General features: G+C 45.2%; 1 protein-coding gene across 6 annotated transcripts in view; it reads right to left on the reverse strand.

The window, feature by feature from the left end:
- ATRN (attractin) overlaps window positions 1-17,354 on the reverse strand; it is a 174,254-nt gene that overhangs the window by 60,337 nt on the left and 96,563 nt on the right. For all 6 annotated transcript variants that reach the window (XM_083520445.1, XM_083520443.1, XM_083520441.1 and 3 more), the window contains 6 exons: window positions 16,249-16,386; window positions 15,143-15,236; window positions 9,987-10,039; window positions 7,073-7,167; window positions 5,103-5,181; window positions 4,044-4,201 (listed from right to left, as the gene is read on the reverse strand). In XM_083520445.1, coding sequence (XP_083376571.1) covers window positions 4,044-4,201; window positions 5,103-5,181; window positions 7,073-7,167; window positions 9,987-10,039; window positions 15,143-15,236; window positions 16,249-16,386 — 617 coding nt within the window. The remainder of the gene's footprint in view (window positions 1-4,043; window positions 4,202-5,102; window positions 5,182-7,072; window positions 7,168-9,986; window positions 10,040-15,142; window positions 15,237-16,248; window positions 16,387-17,354) is intronic.

Raw genomic sequence — 17,354 nt, forward strand, 5'->3', positions numbered from 1 at the left:
CCTGCCGGTCTATTTAATCCGGCCCCCGTGGCAGTATATGTCCTGGGGTAAAATCCTTTAAAAATCTCAGCAACTTTGGGATAAAATTGTGGAAAAAGCTCAACAACTTTGGTCGGGCCTCACGCATGTTCACTTTATCAAATCTGGCCCTCTTTGGAAAAAAATTGGGCACCCCGTTCTAAGGAAAAGTGGGACATTCTGGGATCAAATCAGAAACCAGGACGGCTTCTCTAAATCAGGGATGTCCCTGGAAAATAGGGACACTTGGAGGGTCTGGTATTGTGCAAACCCCTCCAGGTTCTCCAGAAGAAACCTCAAGGGCGACAGCAACCCAAATCAATACAACAAAATGGACAGGTTAATAATACCTGCACCCTCAAACACTGATTATTGGGCACAAGACTCAGCTTGTAGCACTGCCAAGGAAACAGAAGTACCACTGACCTTACAATCCTCACTGCGGGTGTAAGGTCAGAACATACCACCGTCAAGTATGAGTGCCCATCAGACTTATAAGGCTTTCTCATTCAGTCACCAATTGACAGAGCTTTCAAATGAGCTCCGTTTGGACTCCGATGTTTGTGCCACTACGTCAAACCAAACTACAGAACCGCTAGCACACACGCGGAGGAGAACTTTAACACTGGCGCGTAAAACTGCTGACACAACACAATCAAAGGAGATTTGAAGTGTTTCCCATTACTAGCTTGTCAGATATAGCGAAAAAATGAGCCAAGGTAGAAAGGGGGGGCGGCTTTACTTTGTTTGTTTGAACTGAGAGCCATCTGTAAAATTCCACTGCTGGTTTCTACAACTCAACTTCTTTGCTTCTCAGTTCGGAGGCTTCTAAAAACCACCAAGCTTAACCCTCTGTGATCACGTCACCCTGTAACAACTCTCACCACTGTGCAAACCGACAGGCGGGGGAAGGATGGGGATCTGAAACATGAAACTGCCATTCTCATATATTACTTTCCTGATGATCGACACCTACAGTGATTATACAGCATGCAGAAGACGAATTTGCCAATTCTATTTCTAGAAAGGCTCATTCCGCACGGCACGTGCCAAATAAACTAAATTAAAACTGAAACCATAAATAAGACAAACCGATTGCAGACTTGATTCATTTTCTAAATCAGAAATGAACCCTTTTTTTATAACAAACACCAACCATTTGCAGTGCAGACGGCAAACTTTATCCAACAAGAACTTACCCGTCTTCCCCAAAGGAAGCTGACTAACTTAAGCAGACTTGACAATGTGGCTGTCACAAGCCAGAGTGGCTTAAACCGAACCGACTCAGTAAACACTGACACTAACTTCAAGTTTTTAAAGAACGGTGATCTACATTTTGCTAACTGTGAATTCTAGAGAGCTTTTTATAGAAGAGATTGCTTAAATGAAGGAAGCTGGGAGGGAGGGAGGGACATTCTACACCAATATACTTTTAAAACCAACTGGTGGTTTTGAAGAGAGGTGGAGCAATATTTTAAGGGTGGGAGCTCAGCACTGGCAAATGCACAACTATCAGTCGTACAAAAGAGCATTTATATGCTTGCAGCTTCCTAAAGAAAACCAGGCAGAGGGGAAAGGAGAGCCAGGAGGACAAGGAAGTCTTGAAACAGGAACTCCAGGACAAACAAGGGCGAGCGATCAAAGGACCAACATCTACGATGGATTCTTGCAATGGGCGGCTCTTCCCAGAGATTTAAAAAGCCTTATATCTGGCACACACCACAACAGGACAAAAACTTAAACGTCAGTTAACAAAGGAGGGAAAATGCGCCAGCACATTAATTAAGCTGCCCAAATTAAGAATACAAATACTGGCTTCAGGTTAAAATCAGAGAAAATGAAAGTGACTAAGCATGGGTAAACAGCAAAACAAAAGGAATTACACTGAACATGTAATTTCATCCTATTTCAGTTCTCCACTGTGGGCCAAACTACATGCAGCACTAAATGCGCCACTTGGAAGCATATCAGGGTTTTCTCGTTTATTTTTTAAGTTTAATAATGGGTGTGAGGGTCCCTAATTTCCATTGGGACCCTTTTCTCCCCAGCCTGAACGCTAGTATAAAAAAAAATCTCCTGCCTCGGCTATTAGCTTTAGAGGGAAAGGCTATCATTATTGCCAATGAGTCCTTGGCGGGGAATGCACATTTTTCACTCTCTCCAAGTCAATGCATACATACACCTTCCTTTATGTACAACAGGGTCTGGCATTGCCCACATGGCATTTCTGCCACTTGTCGAACTGTGAACCCCCTCCTTCCCCTCAATAATACAAGTTGGCTTGTATTTTTTTACATTCCACCCCACTTCTAAACTTGGGACAGAGGGAGAGAGACCAAGACCAGACATGCAGAGTTGGCTGTACAGGTCCTCCGGCCGTGTTCGGATTCAAACACATGGCAGGCCAAGTTCCTAACGGGTTGATGGGCAGGAGGATTTGACCCCTCTTTCAACACCCAGCTCTTGCCAAAGGAGGGCACTGACAGGGAGACTGGCCGCACCAACAAGGAAGGCTGCACAAAAAAGGCTAGTGGGAAGTGTGATATCACTCACAATAAATAACTCTTGGCCAGGCTTTCTTGCTGATTTAATTAGCAAGGATAGCGATACACAGTTCCTGCTCCCCTGCTGCCAACTGGTTAAGGTCACGGAGCCACCGTCCATGTCTCTGCTTAAGTCCTTCGTGTACCTTTCAACTTGGAGCTTATCACATTCACATCCAATTCATTTGCATCCATTTGTTGCTGTTTATACTATTTCTTATTCTGTTTGCCGCATTTACAGACTGCTTTTCGCCATGCATGGTCTCAAAACGGTATTCCGAACTTAACAATGGAAAGCGTAATGCTGGTGGTCAACGAAAGAGGTTTAAAGACTCTCTCAAGGCGAATCTAAAAAAAAAAAAGTGGTATAAACACCGACAACACTGGCCTCCAAGCACTCCAACTGGAGAACTGTCTTTACTAAAGGTGTCACGGGCTTTGAAGATACTCGAACTCAGGACGAAACGTGCTAAGAGGAAGACACATTTGGCAAACCCTCACCGTGATCAACTCCCGCCTGGAAACCTATGTCCCCACTGTGGAAGGACATGTGGATCCAGAATTGGCCTCCACAGTCACGGACCCACTGTTAAGACCATGTTCATGGAAGACAATCTTACTCAGCTACGACTGATCACCAAAGAAGAAGAAGAAGATAGAGAAGCCACCAGCGGGCATGGAGTTCTGCAGAAGTCCCCCACAGGGGAGGAAACCCAGGTAGGGAAGGGAGATGAAAGCACACACAGCAGGAGGGAGGGTTCATTCCATTATACAAGTACTCTGATCCAAGTTTTTAAAAATGGGGGTTTGCACTAACAGACTGCTTCTCAAGATGGAGACCCTCCACTAGCACCGTCTGAATGGTCTCAAGTTGAAAGACAATAAAAATGCTGTGGTCCCATAAAACCTACTGCATTTAGCTGCCCAGGAGATTTCATAAGCAAAAACTGACACAATCTGAATTGCACTGAGGCTGCAGAGTAAGTTAGATCACAGCAAAATAGTGATAATCTGGTGGAACACTCTGTCACAAGAGACTAGGGCCCTGCGGGACTTGACATCTTTCCGCAGAGCCTGCAAGACAGAGGTGTTCCATCAGGCCTTTGGCCAGGGCACAGCCTGACTCCCTCCCTCGGCAATCTTTGCAGAGCTCTGGCCCAATGATTGCCAGTGGCTTGATTTGAACTAATTTTATAATGAATGATTTTAGAGTGTTGTTGTGTTGTACTTTTGTACTGTTTTATTGTTGTTAGCCGCCCTGAGCCCGGCTTCGGCTGAGGAGGGCGGGATATAAATAAACCTTATTATTATTATTAATGGCAATAGGAGAAGGCTTCTAGCATACAAATATATACAGTATAGGACCTGAGCATTTGTTGGAGTATCGGACATCAGCACAAACAAACAGAACAGAGTATACAGAACAGCTCCCATATATTCCAGTCGTTCTCTAGTGCTTCTGTGAATGGAAGGCTCTCTTACCTGTATCTTTATTGGCCAGGTGAAGTTGCTCACGTAGACAAAGAAAGTGATGTTGGGATTGTTGCGGAAGTCAAATTTCTCATTGGAGAAGCTGTCCTTGTACTCCTTGATTTGGCTCTTTGAAACCACCGGAATCTCCTCCCCTGCCTGGGTGCCAGCTGTGGGGAGCATTTTAAAAGAAACATTCTCATCTGTCGGGAGTGAAGATTTTCAGGCTCAGGTTCAAATCCTCACTTGGCCACAAGGCTTACTTGGTGGCCTTGAGCCCTCTCAAACTAATCTACCTCAAAGGGTTGTTGGAAGGGCAAAATGGGTTGGGGTGAGAGGAGCCCTTGGGGCAAAGCCAAAATATAACTGAAATGAAATAAAGATATATGTTTTTGTGCAAATCCTTGGTAACATTACAAGGGGTGCTCTTAAATTATACAGCAGCGCTAGTTGATAAAACAATAAAAATTATTCTGTTTCAACAAGACAGTACTGAGCTCAGTTTCATTACTGCGATTAAGAAGCACACAAACGACTGTTGCATACAAAATTAACATTTTGGCTGCCAACGCAAGCATTCAAGATCTGGAAATCGGATAAACTGTTCTACTTCATTTCTCAGATTATCTTTGGAGTGAAGTTATGCCTCAATATACAGACTATTACACGGCACAGCAGCCTTCTAAATCCCTAAGTCACCCATAGGGTATCTGCATATAAAGAGGCTATAAGCCAGAACTGGCTGCCTGATCCGAGAGCTGCCTCTTGCCACCGGCTGAGTTGCTGTGCACCAACTGTGTGAGAAAGACGATCTGTCTAGCTATAGGAAGACTGGAAGCAGAACAATGAGGAGCAGGAAGTTGAGGGATGGAGGGTGTCAAGAGGCAATGGAAGGAGTTTGGGCTGTTCGAGGCCAACGAAAGAGCCAGGTCAGAGGGGGACTGGCCTCTGGTTCAGCAGAACTGGCCAAATATCTGGCCACTGGTCTCTGGTTTAAATATGCCACCACTGCTTTCCAGACATTTCTAGTTCAGACACTGGGCATTTGGAAATGAGAAGAATTGTCCTCACCTGCAAAACTTGTTGACCAAGTGATGTTGAGGTTGAAGTTTTTAGAAGCATTGATAAACATGTCCAGGTCTCTGTTTTGCTGATTTCAGGGAACAAAGAAAGCAGCACAGATTAATGGCTTACACATAGAGAGAGCAGCTTCCATCAAGTTTTGTCAGAACTGCTTGGGCAAGAACAAAGGCATGCCAAAATCCCCCTAAAACAGCCCAATAGGATTCAAGCTTACCTGTGCCACATTAAAACACAGTACTGGTTAGTTTCTGTTTGCCAAATATTTTTGCATTTTTTTGTATTTCAGGAAGTGGGAACATGGGATCCAAAATCCTACAATTTTACCCTGTGTTCACGAGACAGGAAGATTCTGAGTTGCACAGAATACCACTTTATTCAAGATTAAGAACAATAAATCAAAAAGAGGCTTTAAAAAAAACGAAGCAGAAAACCCCACATGGGGTTATGCGTATACTTGTTCTCTGGAATTCCCAAAGTCATTTCCATAATAATGTCCCAAGGAACCACAGCAGGTACTACTAAGTAAATTAACCTTTCTTCAGCATGGTCTGCAAAGAAAAATGTCCAATATGAAGTCAAGCAGCAGCAGGCCAGAGATTAAACCTGTGACTTCCAAGAAAGGCAAGGTAAAATTAAGAGATTCCATTCACACTACGGTCAGACTAGCCCTCCCTATAATAAACTGATCTTGGCCATTCTGAGTGGTCAACACAGAATGGCAAAGAACAGCAGGCACAGAGGGTTGGAACTACAAAGACTCAAGGGTACAGCCATAACACAAATGTACCAGGGCTTTGCCCTCAAAATGCATTATTTCCGTGTGATTCCTGAAACCAGGGCTGTGTCAACTTTTTTTAAGAGAATATCTATTTTCAGGGAAAAGTAAGAGGCATTTCCTAGACCAGCTCTCAATTAGCCCTTTAAAAGGGGGGGCATCTGCCTCCTACTGGTTAGAGCAGGAACCACAGATATATCTGGATCACTGCATAGAGACAAATACCCATTGGTAACTAAAAGTGTATTTTAATAATAATAATAATAATAATAATAATAATAATAATAATAATAATAATAATAACAACAACAACAACAACAACAACAACAACAATGGATTGCTCCTATGGATCCTCTGCAGTGATGCTGTGATGTCAATATGGTTGTGTGGCTCCCTAATAATTGTTGGATTCTGCCATGAGTAAAACAAAATTAAATTTAAAAATGTATTTTGTTTTTAAAATTACCAACTATTCTCCCGTGCCCCCCCATCCTGTGATACTGAGGTGTCAAAACGTTTTTGTAAAAATTGCAGGACCCATCCCAAATTTGTCCATTGGGAAAAAAAATGGTTTTGGGGGGGGGTTAAAAAACAACAACTGACTTGCTTATGCCAAAATGTTTTTTGTGATCCCCCCCCCTATTCCTCAAGTAGTGTGTGTGTTTTTTTTATTTAAATAAGAACCATGCCAACATTTACACATCTGTGACACATACTCTTATATTACTGTCCCCTCAAGGACTGGCCGTGCAACCCTTGGCCTAGAAATGTCAGCCCCAAGGCCACAGGACTTCACACGCAGGAGTATAAATTATCAGTTACAACGGTCACTGTAAGTTGACTCTCAGCGTAACTGCAAGTTTTAAAAATAATTTAAATTTTAAAAAATTCAAAACCAGCCATTTATGACAGCAACGAACTCCACGGCTAATTACACGTACGCCTTGAGGTCATCAATATATCTCAACTTGAGTTCCCCATCGCTAGGATCAGAACTGCAGGAGCCTCTCACACAGTGCAAAATGAGCACAGAACTGGCACTGAAAGGAGCGTGCATGCAGTCTTGTTGTGGGCGGGGGGGAGAGAAGAGTCGATCTCTGCATGCAGCCTACTGACCGTCGGCCAGAGAGAACCAGGGCATTTTAATAAACAACGTGAAATGCAATTGGGATAATTTACTAACCTCTTCAGGCGTCGCTACGAAATTGATTGCCGTGTAATAACGATCATCTTCTTGCGAAAGGCTGAAGGTGAACTGATAGTCGATAAGGAGAGTGTCTGTATAAAAGTACACAAATTGGAGTTAGGTGCCGCCGTGGCATAAAGCCAGAGTCAGCCCGAGGCAGGAAGTTTGCTACTTGCTAGGATATAAATAAGGGACATGGGATATAAGGGATGCGGGTGGCGCTGTGGGTTAAACCACTGAGCCTAGGACTTGCCGATCAGAAGGTCGCGGTTTGAATCCCCGCGGTGGGGTGAGCTCCCGTTGCTCAGCCCCTGCTCCTGCCAACCTAGCGGTTCGAAAGCACAAAAAGTGCAAGTAGATAAATAGGTACCACTCCGGCGGGAAGGTAAACGGCGTTTCTGTGCACTGCTCTGGTTCGCCAGAAGCGGCTTAGTCAGGCTGGCCACATGACCCGGAAGCTGTACGCCGGCTCCCTCGGCCAATAAAGCGAGATGAGCACCGCAACCCCAGAGTCGGTCACGACTGGACCTAATGGTCAGGTGTCCCTTTACCGTTACGATATAAATACGAGCCTGTTGCACAGCTGGCCCTTGCATGTGAGCAGGAAGGCAGAGAGGAGGGAGTGCAAGCAGATGCAGGGCAGCAGCCAAGAGTAGAGACCAGAGAGCCCCCAGGATAGCCTTGCCCAACCCAGTGCAGGCCCATCTAGCCACCTGCTCTCTATGTCTCAGCTCAGCAAATGAAGCAAGGATGACAATAGTAATGGGCTCCTGAAGCATGACTCAAACAATACAAGGGAAGCCTCTGAAAAACCTCGTGCTACACACATGCGGAATGTTGTTTTTGCAGTATGTTGCATGCGCCGCCATTACGCTCTGTCTGGTGGGAATGCGCAAGGAGGCTGGGCTCAGGTCACGGTACAACACCTGGCGTCTTCTCTGCTGGCTTTTCACCACTTCCTTAAGTCTTGTTTGTTCTTGTAGGCATTTAATTTATCTGGTTAATCCTTCATTTAGTTTTTATCTGCCGCTCTGTTTGCATTTTAGTTTTTAATTGGTTTTTAATGCCTTGTTTGATCGTTTTAAATTGTTTATGATTGCATTGTTAGCATCTATTAGAGGAAAAGGTGGGATGAAAATAGGCTCAGGCAAACAAACTGTTTGCATTTGCACAGCTATCTTTCTTTTCTTTTCGCTCTTTTGCTTTCAAGTGCCTCCTTAACACGTATCTGCTGGCTCCAACCGGCCCTCTTCTGTTTTTTTACAGCCTTTCCATTAATGTGACTTGACTTTATTATTAGATTGCAAGCCCACAGGCAGGATCGGAACTTTTAACTTCTTTTCAAGCACCTACAAATGCGAGGTGGGTGGAGATGTGTGTTCCTGCGCGCGCGCGCACTGAATAAAAAACACATCATTAATTCCACTGGAGGGTCTTGATCCTTATCCTTTATCCATTGGCAAAAATAATGACCAGGGTGCTTCAGAAGAAATCAGCAACCCCTTACACATATCTCTAAGCAGCTTTATTTAAATGTATTTTTATGGACAGAATATGGCACAACTTTTCTGAATGTCAAGGGCTACAGACCAGGCCTCTGCGTCACCAAACTGTCTAGACCAGCTTCTTACAGATATCCATTGCAAGAAGCCTGCCACCAACTATTAAAGCTTGCTATTTCAATCTTAGTATCCATCACCTCTGCAGCTCCCCCAGACATGCACCTTCCTTCTCCTTCCCTTCACCCTTTTCCTGTGGACACCCCCCTCTCCTTCCTAGGACCCTTCTGCTTCTTGCCTCTACAGGTTCCTAACCACCTCTTGAGAAAGCAAGAGCAAACTGGATATAAGAGCAATTGCACCTGCAGCTGAAACAGCAGCCCCTCAAGCCAAGACTGAAGCCTGTTTTGTCAACTGCAGTCTAAAACGCTGAACTACAGCTCACCTAGGAACGGCAACACTGGGTGCATCCATTTAGGGAAGTAGAAAGAGAGATAGACCCTCGTTCCAAGGGTGTCTGTCAGAAACGATCAGGCCAGAAGTTGCCAACCGTTTCAGACCCGTGGGCACATCTGCTAACCCAAGGAAGTGTCGCAGGAGCCACACTCACACGCTACGACTAAGCACACACCGCAACCTATTCTGTTGGCTACAACAGACTGCTGCTTTCAGATCTAATTTCTGCATGGAGAGGACTTGTGGGTGCCCGGGACAGGTGCACAGGTACCCCATGGTACCCCCTGGATTAGAGATCCAACACACATTATTTATATAGCACAGTTTGTGTGTTTGGCATGAGGAAATGGCAATAGAAATTAGTGGAGGGCAGGGGGGACACAGACTGAGGAGTGCAGGAAGAACTGGAGGCAGAAAAGGAAGTCACTAAGGGGAGAGAATGAACAGACTCAAGAGAGAATGGGGTTGCCCCTACAAATATACATACAGTCGTACCTTGGAAGTTGAATGGAATCCGTTCCAGAAGTCTGTTCGACTTCCAAAATGTTCAGAAACCAAAGCGCAACTTCTGATTGGCTGCAGGAAGCTCCTGCAGACAATCGGAAGCCATGGGTGCCCCATCGAATAGTTGGCTTCCAAAAATAGTTCACAAACCAGAACAGTCACTTCTGGGTTCGCGGCGTTCGGGAGTCAAAACGTTCGAGAACTAAGCTGTTCAAAAACCAAGGTATGACTGTGTGTGTGTGTGTGTGTGTGTGTGTGTGTGAGAGAGAGAGAGAGAGAGAGAGAGAGAGAGAGAGAGAGAGAGAGCACAGCTCCAGAATAAGCAGCAGCCAACAGAGAAAGCAGCATATTGTTCTCTCCTTTTTATATGCCTTTGAGCTCATTTGCAGCAAGCTGATGATGTACAAGTACCAAGTTTACGTACAGGCAAAAGAAAAACCATTTTCACTCACAGTAGCACGTTCCTTTGAGAGGATTGCCTTGGTATCGGTTTTCGACCTCACACCTAGAAGAAAGAGCATGAGCAATGTTGACCTTCTGCCTTAATTTTCCCTTGAGCTTGAAATTGTAATGTTTGTTTGTTTGCTTTTCTTTTAAGTCACATCCAGCATGAACCAGGAAGAAAACCACTTCTTATTAAAAATAAAACAGCACCATGCAAAGAGACGAAAAAACAAACAACGCGGGACCAACAGAGGCGACGCAAAACCCGGTGGAAGAGTAATGAAACTGAAATTTGGAACACATTTGAGAACCTTGCCACTAACTTTAAAAGTTGCCTAAAATAATCTAAGAAGCTAGCTGGGAATAAGCAATACAAGAAACCACAGGCGGTGGAGAGCTAGGGAAATGATGGTCTGTTTCACTACATGTTTTGTAGAGCATGGAAAGTGTTTGAAGCAGAAACAGTTTATTTTTCCTGAGCATCAAAAAGAGAAACCAGGAGGGGGGGATATATTGTTCCTGGACCCTTCAGGACCAGCAGTTGTCCGACGGAAGGGACTAGGCTCCTGAAAGACACATCTATCCTTCAACTTGCATCTGGAAAGGGGTCATCTCTTCCCTCCTTCTGCCAGTTTTATACTGGTAGCTGGACTAAAGGCTTTTGCCTGTCTGGGGTCCCTATTGGACCATAAATTTAAAAGGTACTAATAAACTGGGGGTTATCCACATCTAGCTTATTATTATTATTATTATTATTATCATTATCATTATCATTATCATTATCATTATCATTATCATCATCATCATCATCATCATCATCATCAATACAGTCATACCTCGGGATAAATACGCTTCAGGTTGAGAGCTTTCGGGTTGTGCTCCGCAGTGACCCGGAAGTAACGGAGAGTGTTACTTCCGGGTTTCTCCGCGCACGAGCAGACATGCTGTCACATCTTAGGTTCTGTTCGGGATGTGAACGGGGCTCCGGAACGGATCCCGTTCGCATCCCGAGGTACCACTTTACTCCACCCATCCACTCTGAAAAAGGAGGTAGCATTTATGGCTGTGCTAAATGTTTCCTGTTTTTAATAATATTGCAGTCAAAACTACTGCTTTCCAAGCAGAACAGAAACTCCTACCTACCCCATATAGTTTTCTGTACTTTCTACTTTTGATAATAAAAAAAAACCCCAAATCCCTGTTCACACAGCATTGAACTAAATCAGTGTTTCCCAACCGGTGTTCCGCGGCACACGAGTGTGCCGTGAGACGTTGCCTCGTGTGCCGCGAGATGCCTGGAGGGAGGCGGGCGAGTCGGGCGGGGATTTAGTTGCATGAGCCGCCTAACTCCTCTTTCCGATTCAAAGGACTTTTGGGCAGGGGGTGGGGGACAGGTAGAGGAAGAGGAGGGGCAATTTTATTTATGTCGCATACTTCCGTTACCTAAAGGAAGGAGCTACGGTTTCCTCTTGGTTGAACGCTTGCGGGATTATTGCTGTCCAGCATGCAAGTCTCTCTCCCCTCCCCTTTTTGCATGGCAAAGGCAGTTCCCGCCCAGTATTAAAGGAAAATATCTCACGTGCATGATTTGTTATTTTTTAGCAGGGAGGCGGGCGAGTCGGGCGGCGAGAGGCGGGGCGGCGGCGGCGAGGAGAGGCCGCGCTTCCTGCTGCTGCCTGGCGCTCCTCCTCGCAGCCAGCAGCGCTGCCTGGGCGCCTCCGCGCGACTCTGCCTCGCTGGGTTTGGTCTCCCAGCAGAGACGGGTCACACGCGCCCCTCCCTCCCTCCCTCAGCCTGCGCGGAGGGAGAGCCAGAGAGAGGCATCGCTCCTGCGCTCCGAGGCGGATTGAGCGCAGCTGAGAGGAGCTGCCGAGGGAAAAAACTTTCACTTTTGTGCGTCCCTCCCGGCGTGACGCTGCGCGCTGACGTCACGGGGCGGGGCTTTAATGGTGGTGTGCCGCGAGATTTTTTTTCAGTAAACAGGTGTGCCATTGCCCAAAAACGTTTGGGAAACACTGAACTAAATGACCCTTGTGGTCCCTTCCAGCTCTACAGGTTTGCTATTCTATGACACCATCTTAATGTAGGAATTTATTTTATTTTTTTCTAGCACCTATTTCCTGCTATTATTTCCCATGCACTGCTGCTGAGACGGCACCAGTTTTCATTTCCTGCTTACAGCTTCTTTCTAGAGTGACCTCCGGGCAATTGGGCAGCAAAACGCAAATGTGCTAATGTCATAATGCTACATAATCAATCAGATTTGGTTATATGCCGATATCTCTCAGAGCAAACAAAGCCAATTAAAGAGTGTGAGCAATGCTTCGTAGACTGGTCACCCTGGTTATCACAGCCAATAATACATTATGTATTGAACGTGATGTCTTTGAGGACAGATGGGCTATTCGTGACCCTGCTTCTTGAGTAGGGGGAAAATTTTACCCCTTCCCAGAGTCTCTCAACTGGTGGGTGGACTTTCAGTACTGACAAAACAGTGTTCAAGCAAACACACCCACTCATCAAATCTAATAATTTTCCATCACATAACCCTGTAGCTCACTAAATCTTGAAAGCAGTGGTGGGAATAGATACTTCAAATGTATATTGTGTTGCGCAAGTAACTTCATAGGACTCCTGAAGAGCAAGATCTTAATTCTGCATCTCCACGGATCAACTTTTTAAAAACAGGATTCAGGGTTTATAAAGTAGGATTGCTTTCTTCTTCTGAGCTGCAGAAGCCTGGGCAGATTTAATCTCAATAGTGGGCTAAACGTTCAATGTAAGAATCAGCTCCATCTGGTACGCAGGCTGAGACCCTACCTGCCCACAGACTGTCTCGGCAGAGTGGTGCATGCTCTGGTTATCTCTCTCTTGGACTACTGCAAAGCGCTCTATGTGGGGCTACCTTTGAAGGTGACCCGGAAACTGCAACTAATCCAGAATGCAGCAGCTAGACTGGTGACTGGGAGTGGCCACCGAGACCACATAACACTGGTCCTGAAAGACCTACACTGGCTCCCAGTACGTTTCCGAGCACAATTCAAAGTGTTGGTGCTGACCTTTAAAGCCCTAAACGGCCTTGGCCCAGTATACCTGAAGGAGCGTCTCCACACCCATCATCCAGCCCGGACACTGAGGTCCAGCTCCGAGGGCCTTCTGGTGGTTCCCTCACTGTGAGAAGCCAAGTTACAGGGAACCAGGCAGAGGGCCTTCTCGGTAGTGGCACCTGCCCTGTGGAACGCCCTCCCACCAGATGTCAAAGAGAACAACAACTACCAGACTTTTAGAAGACATCTGAAGGCAGCCCTCATTAGGGAAGCTTTTAATGTTTGACGCATTACTGTATTTTAATCTTTTGTTGAAAGCCGCACAGAGTGGCTGGGGAAGCCCAGCCAGATGGGCGGGGTATAAATAATAAATTGTTGTTGTTGTTGTTATCATTATTATAGCATGAGAACAGACTGCTGCATCAGGCCAATGGCCCCCCTAGTCCAGCACCCTGTTCTCACAGTGGCCAACCAGATGTCCGTGGAAAACCCTCAAGCAGGATATGGGCACAGCAGAAACGCTCTCCCCTCTTGAGGCTTCCAGAACCTGGCATTGAGAAGCTTTGCTGCCTCCATCAGTGCACCACACTAAATAAAACAGCACTATGACACATTCTGCTGCAACCATGTTACCCAAACCTGTCACCGCACCCCATCCAGTCCTCTATTTTATTGCAGGCGTGTGCAGCAAGATGCCACTGATGCATTAATAGTGCATTTGAAGTGGTTATCTATATATAATGCTCCCTCATTATTGAACGCACAATTTAACTCCAGCAGTCCCATTGGTGGGTGTTCATGCCACCCCCAATTCAACCTGCCCTTTTTTCCCTGGGGGCAGGTTGGTCACCTGATGATGATGATAATAATAATAATATTTAGACCCCGCCCTTCCCAATAATAATAATAATAATAATAATAATAATAATAATAATAATAATAATATTTAGACCCCGCCCTTCCCAGTTCAGAAACCGGGCTCAGGGCAGCTAACAACAAATTTAAAAGACAATTATAAAAGAAGCATAAAAAACAGTATAAAAACATGAATAACAATAAAATTCAAAAATCAATTTAGGGGAAGTAAGCATTAGATAATCCCCAGGGCTAGTTGGCTGAATTGGTCCTACTTGGGCCAGCGAGGAGGCCAGGGGAGAATTAGGTGTGGGGTCTCAGAGTGGGTGATCTTCATAAAAGGGGAGGGGGGAGGGAAGGGAAATAAAGGATCAGGCTGAATTCAAATTAAAGGCCAGGCGGAATAGCTCTGTCTTAGAGGCCCGGTGGAAGGAGATTAAATCCTGCAGGGCCCTGTTCTCCTGGGACAGAGCATTCCACCAGGTCGGAGCCATCACTGAAAAGGCCCTGGGCCCTGGTGGAGGATAGTCTGACTTCCTTAGAGCCCGGGACCTCTAAACTATGGTTATTCATGGACCTTAAGATCCTCTGCGGGGCAGACCAGGAGAGGCAGTCCCGTAGATACGAGGGCCCTATGGAGCCACCATGATTTCATTTGTATATTTTTTGTGTTATTGCAATCAGGCTGCAGTGGCTGTGCTAAAATGTGCATCCTTGCAGAAAAAGAAACAGGAATGCCACCACATGGCATCAAGGAGAAGTCGGGGGGGGGGTACAGCTACATGAGCTTCGCTTCTGGCCCCAAATGAAAGTCAGTTGTGCTCTGGTGCCAAGCCACCAGACTTTGATTTTTAAGCTTTTCTCTTTTTTATGTTCAGGCTGTGATTACCTGCGAAACCTTTGCTCGTTCACACACACAAAAGCCACCCCACAGGAACGACTGTATCCAGCATTAACAGGAAGCACTTGGGAGCAGCTCTAACACAAATAAGTGGATTTGATTTGGTGCCTTGAGAGGGCATCCCAGCACTCTGGTGCAGCAAAAGCTGGATCCCACACCCCAAGTTGGAACATTAGTGGCGTGAAAAGGTTTCTGTAGGGAGCTATGGGCCATGCACTGATAGCTCACAAAGCAGTCTGACTGCCCTGAAACCTTTGTGGGCGCAAACAGTATTGAATGCAGGAGTGTGTAGAACCACCCCAATGCCATCAAGAGCACAATGAATGGACAATAAAAAGGACATATGTAAAGGCTGACTCACAGCTGACACTCCTCTCCCTTGATTCCTTTTGTGGTGCAAAAACACTTCCCTGTGTTTGCGTTGCAGATAGAAGCATGGCCATTGCACTTGCAAGCTGCAAGATAAACAGATTTTTTTTCTGTAAAATAAATACTGATGGATCAATTAACAAGCAATTAAGCTGTTCACATTGTGAGTGGCTTCCCACTCGCTTAAATGCCTTGAATGCGCATTTATGTCATTTATGACAGGACACAAAACACTGCTTGTTGCACAATTTGGAAGACCACACTTGATTGAGTAGTACCCTGAATTTCATCTCTCTGCCTATACGGACAGACAGACAACCCCTGGGTGAGAGCTAAAACCAAAGGTAGTTCAGCAGCCTTAGCAAAAGGCGAGGAGGAAAGCAAGATCTTATCAAATTTCAGGCATGAATGAATGGCAAAGGGATCATCTCTACAGACTCAATGTCTTTGTTAAATGAGTCAATGATTGGGAAACGTGTTGCTCAGACTTTTGGTTCATATTAGAAGTAGACCTGCCACAACGAATATTATGATCCATACCCCTGTGAAATGCTTCTTTAAGTTCAGTTATATGACAGATGTAATAAAATATCACTGATGTTACACAGTTCTATCACTGGTAATTATCAATTATTCTGTAAAAGTAGAACAGACACAGAATATGTATCAAGTGTAGAATTCAGCTTTCTGGGAATCTTAACTTCTCTTTTTAAATGGTTCCCACCCCTCGAGGCTGGGAAGATAGCCTTGAAAGTATGTAAGTGAAACCTGCTGAATTCTCTCCCAAAAGGCTAGATGAATAAAATTCTCAGTGTTTGGATGGCTTCGGTGTCCTGGCAAAACACGAATAAATTATGCAAAGAAGCAAAACCATAGTGTTCAGTGAAATCGTGTAAATTTGCTCATTTTGCGCAATTTACAAATTGCAGAAAATAGGTTTCCTTGGTACAGAATTTTGCACAGTCCACACACAGCCTCAATCATTATGGCCTGCATACTAGCTGTTAAAAAAAAAAGGTCAGGCAAAAATAAATGGGGACCAGGGGAGGAAATGCAATTGTTCAGCAGTGGGGAAGATGGATGGAAGACCCAACTTACGCTGACAGGTGCCTCCATTTGTGGGGTCTCCATAGTAACCGGAGATGCAGGTTTCACAGTGCTTGCCAGTCGTCAGGTTCTCACACCTCTCGCAGATGCTCTCGTTGACACATCTACTGTGCCCGTTACACTGGCAGGCTAGAAAACAAAAAGGGATGCTCAGCACATCTTTCGCTCTCTCCCATCCATCTCGTTATTTGTCACCACAATTTTGATTGCTTGGTGTTTTAGGCTAAGTAACAGCAAGTTCACACCAGACCAGGTGGTCTTGCTTTCCAGCGATCCAGGATAAGCACCAGAGCATCTCAGCAGGGCTCCCCTTCCCAGGGTGGACCGGAGTGCACACATTCAGCAGCTACAACACTCAGCACTTAACTGTGCTGGAGAAACTCTCTGGCGTCGCAGGTGATTGTGCATCGCCTGTATCTGTACTCAAATAATTCTAATGGACGTTAGAATTAATGGAGGGAGCACATGCAGAAATTTGCTCTTTTTATGTTGACTCATCTGCCCATAGACAAAGGCATTTATACGTGTCATTTTGTCTAACTACACAGCATGAAATTCAAAGGATCATATCATCATAATCTGGAAGCGAAACAGATTTTGAGTTTGAAACAGTTGTGCCCCCCAGATTTTGAGTTTGAAACAGTTGTGCCCCCTTTCATATCTTGCTGGCGCAGAACTGCTTGCTATCTGCAGCCACTGTTTCCTTTGATGGCCTCTGCTTTGGGAGACATCCCACCACCTCTATTCTTCCCCAGCCAGATTGGGCTCCTGTTCTGAATGTGATGAAATCACAGCACAATCTAGCAAATCAGATTTAGCTATGTGCTGACATCAGTATATGAAAACTATCGATAAGGGCACTAGCTTCTTTCTGGTCACAGTAAGCCTAGCCAATCATGAATCACTGGAAGAAGTGGGACATTTCTCTGCCCTTTCACAACACCAACTCCTCTCCTCCCCCCCCCCCCCAAAAAAAAGGAAAAAGAAAAAGAAAAACCAGCCAAGGAAGAAAAGCTTTGCATTCCAATAAACTGTTCTTTTCCCTGCCCCCATTTCAGGTGACATTAACCCTTATATCTATTTCTATTTTATTGTAA

Source organism: Podarcis liolepis (assembly GCF_965112155.1).
Source record: "Podarcis liolepis genome assembly, chromosome: 9".
NCBI lineage: Eukaryota > Metazoa > Chordata > Lepidosauria > Squamata > Lacertidae > Podarcis > Podarcis liolepis.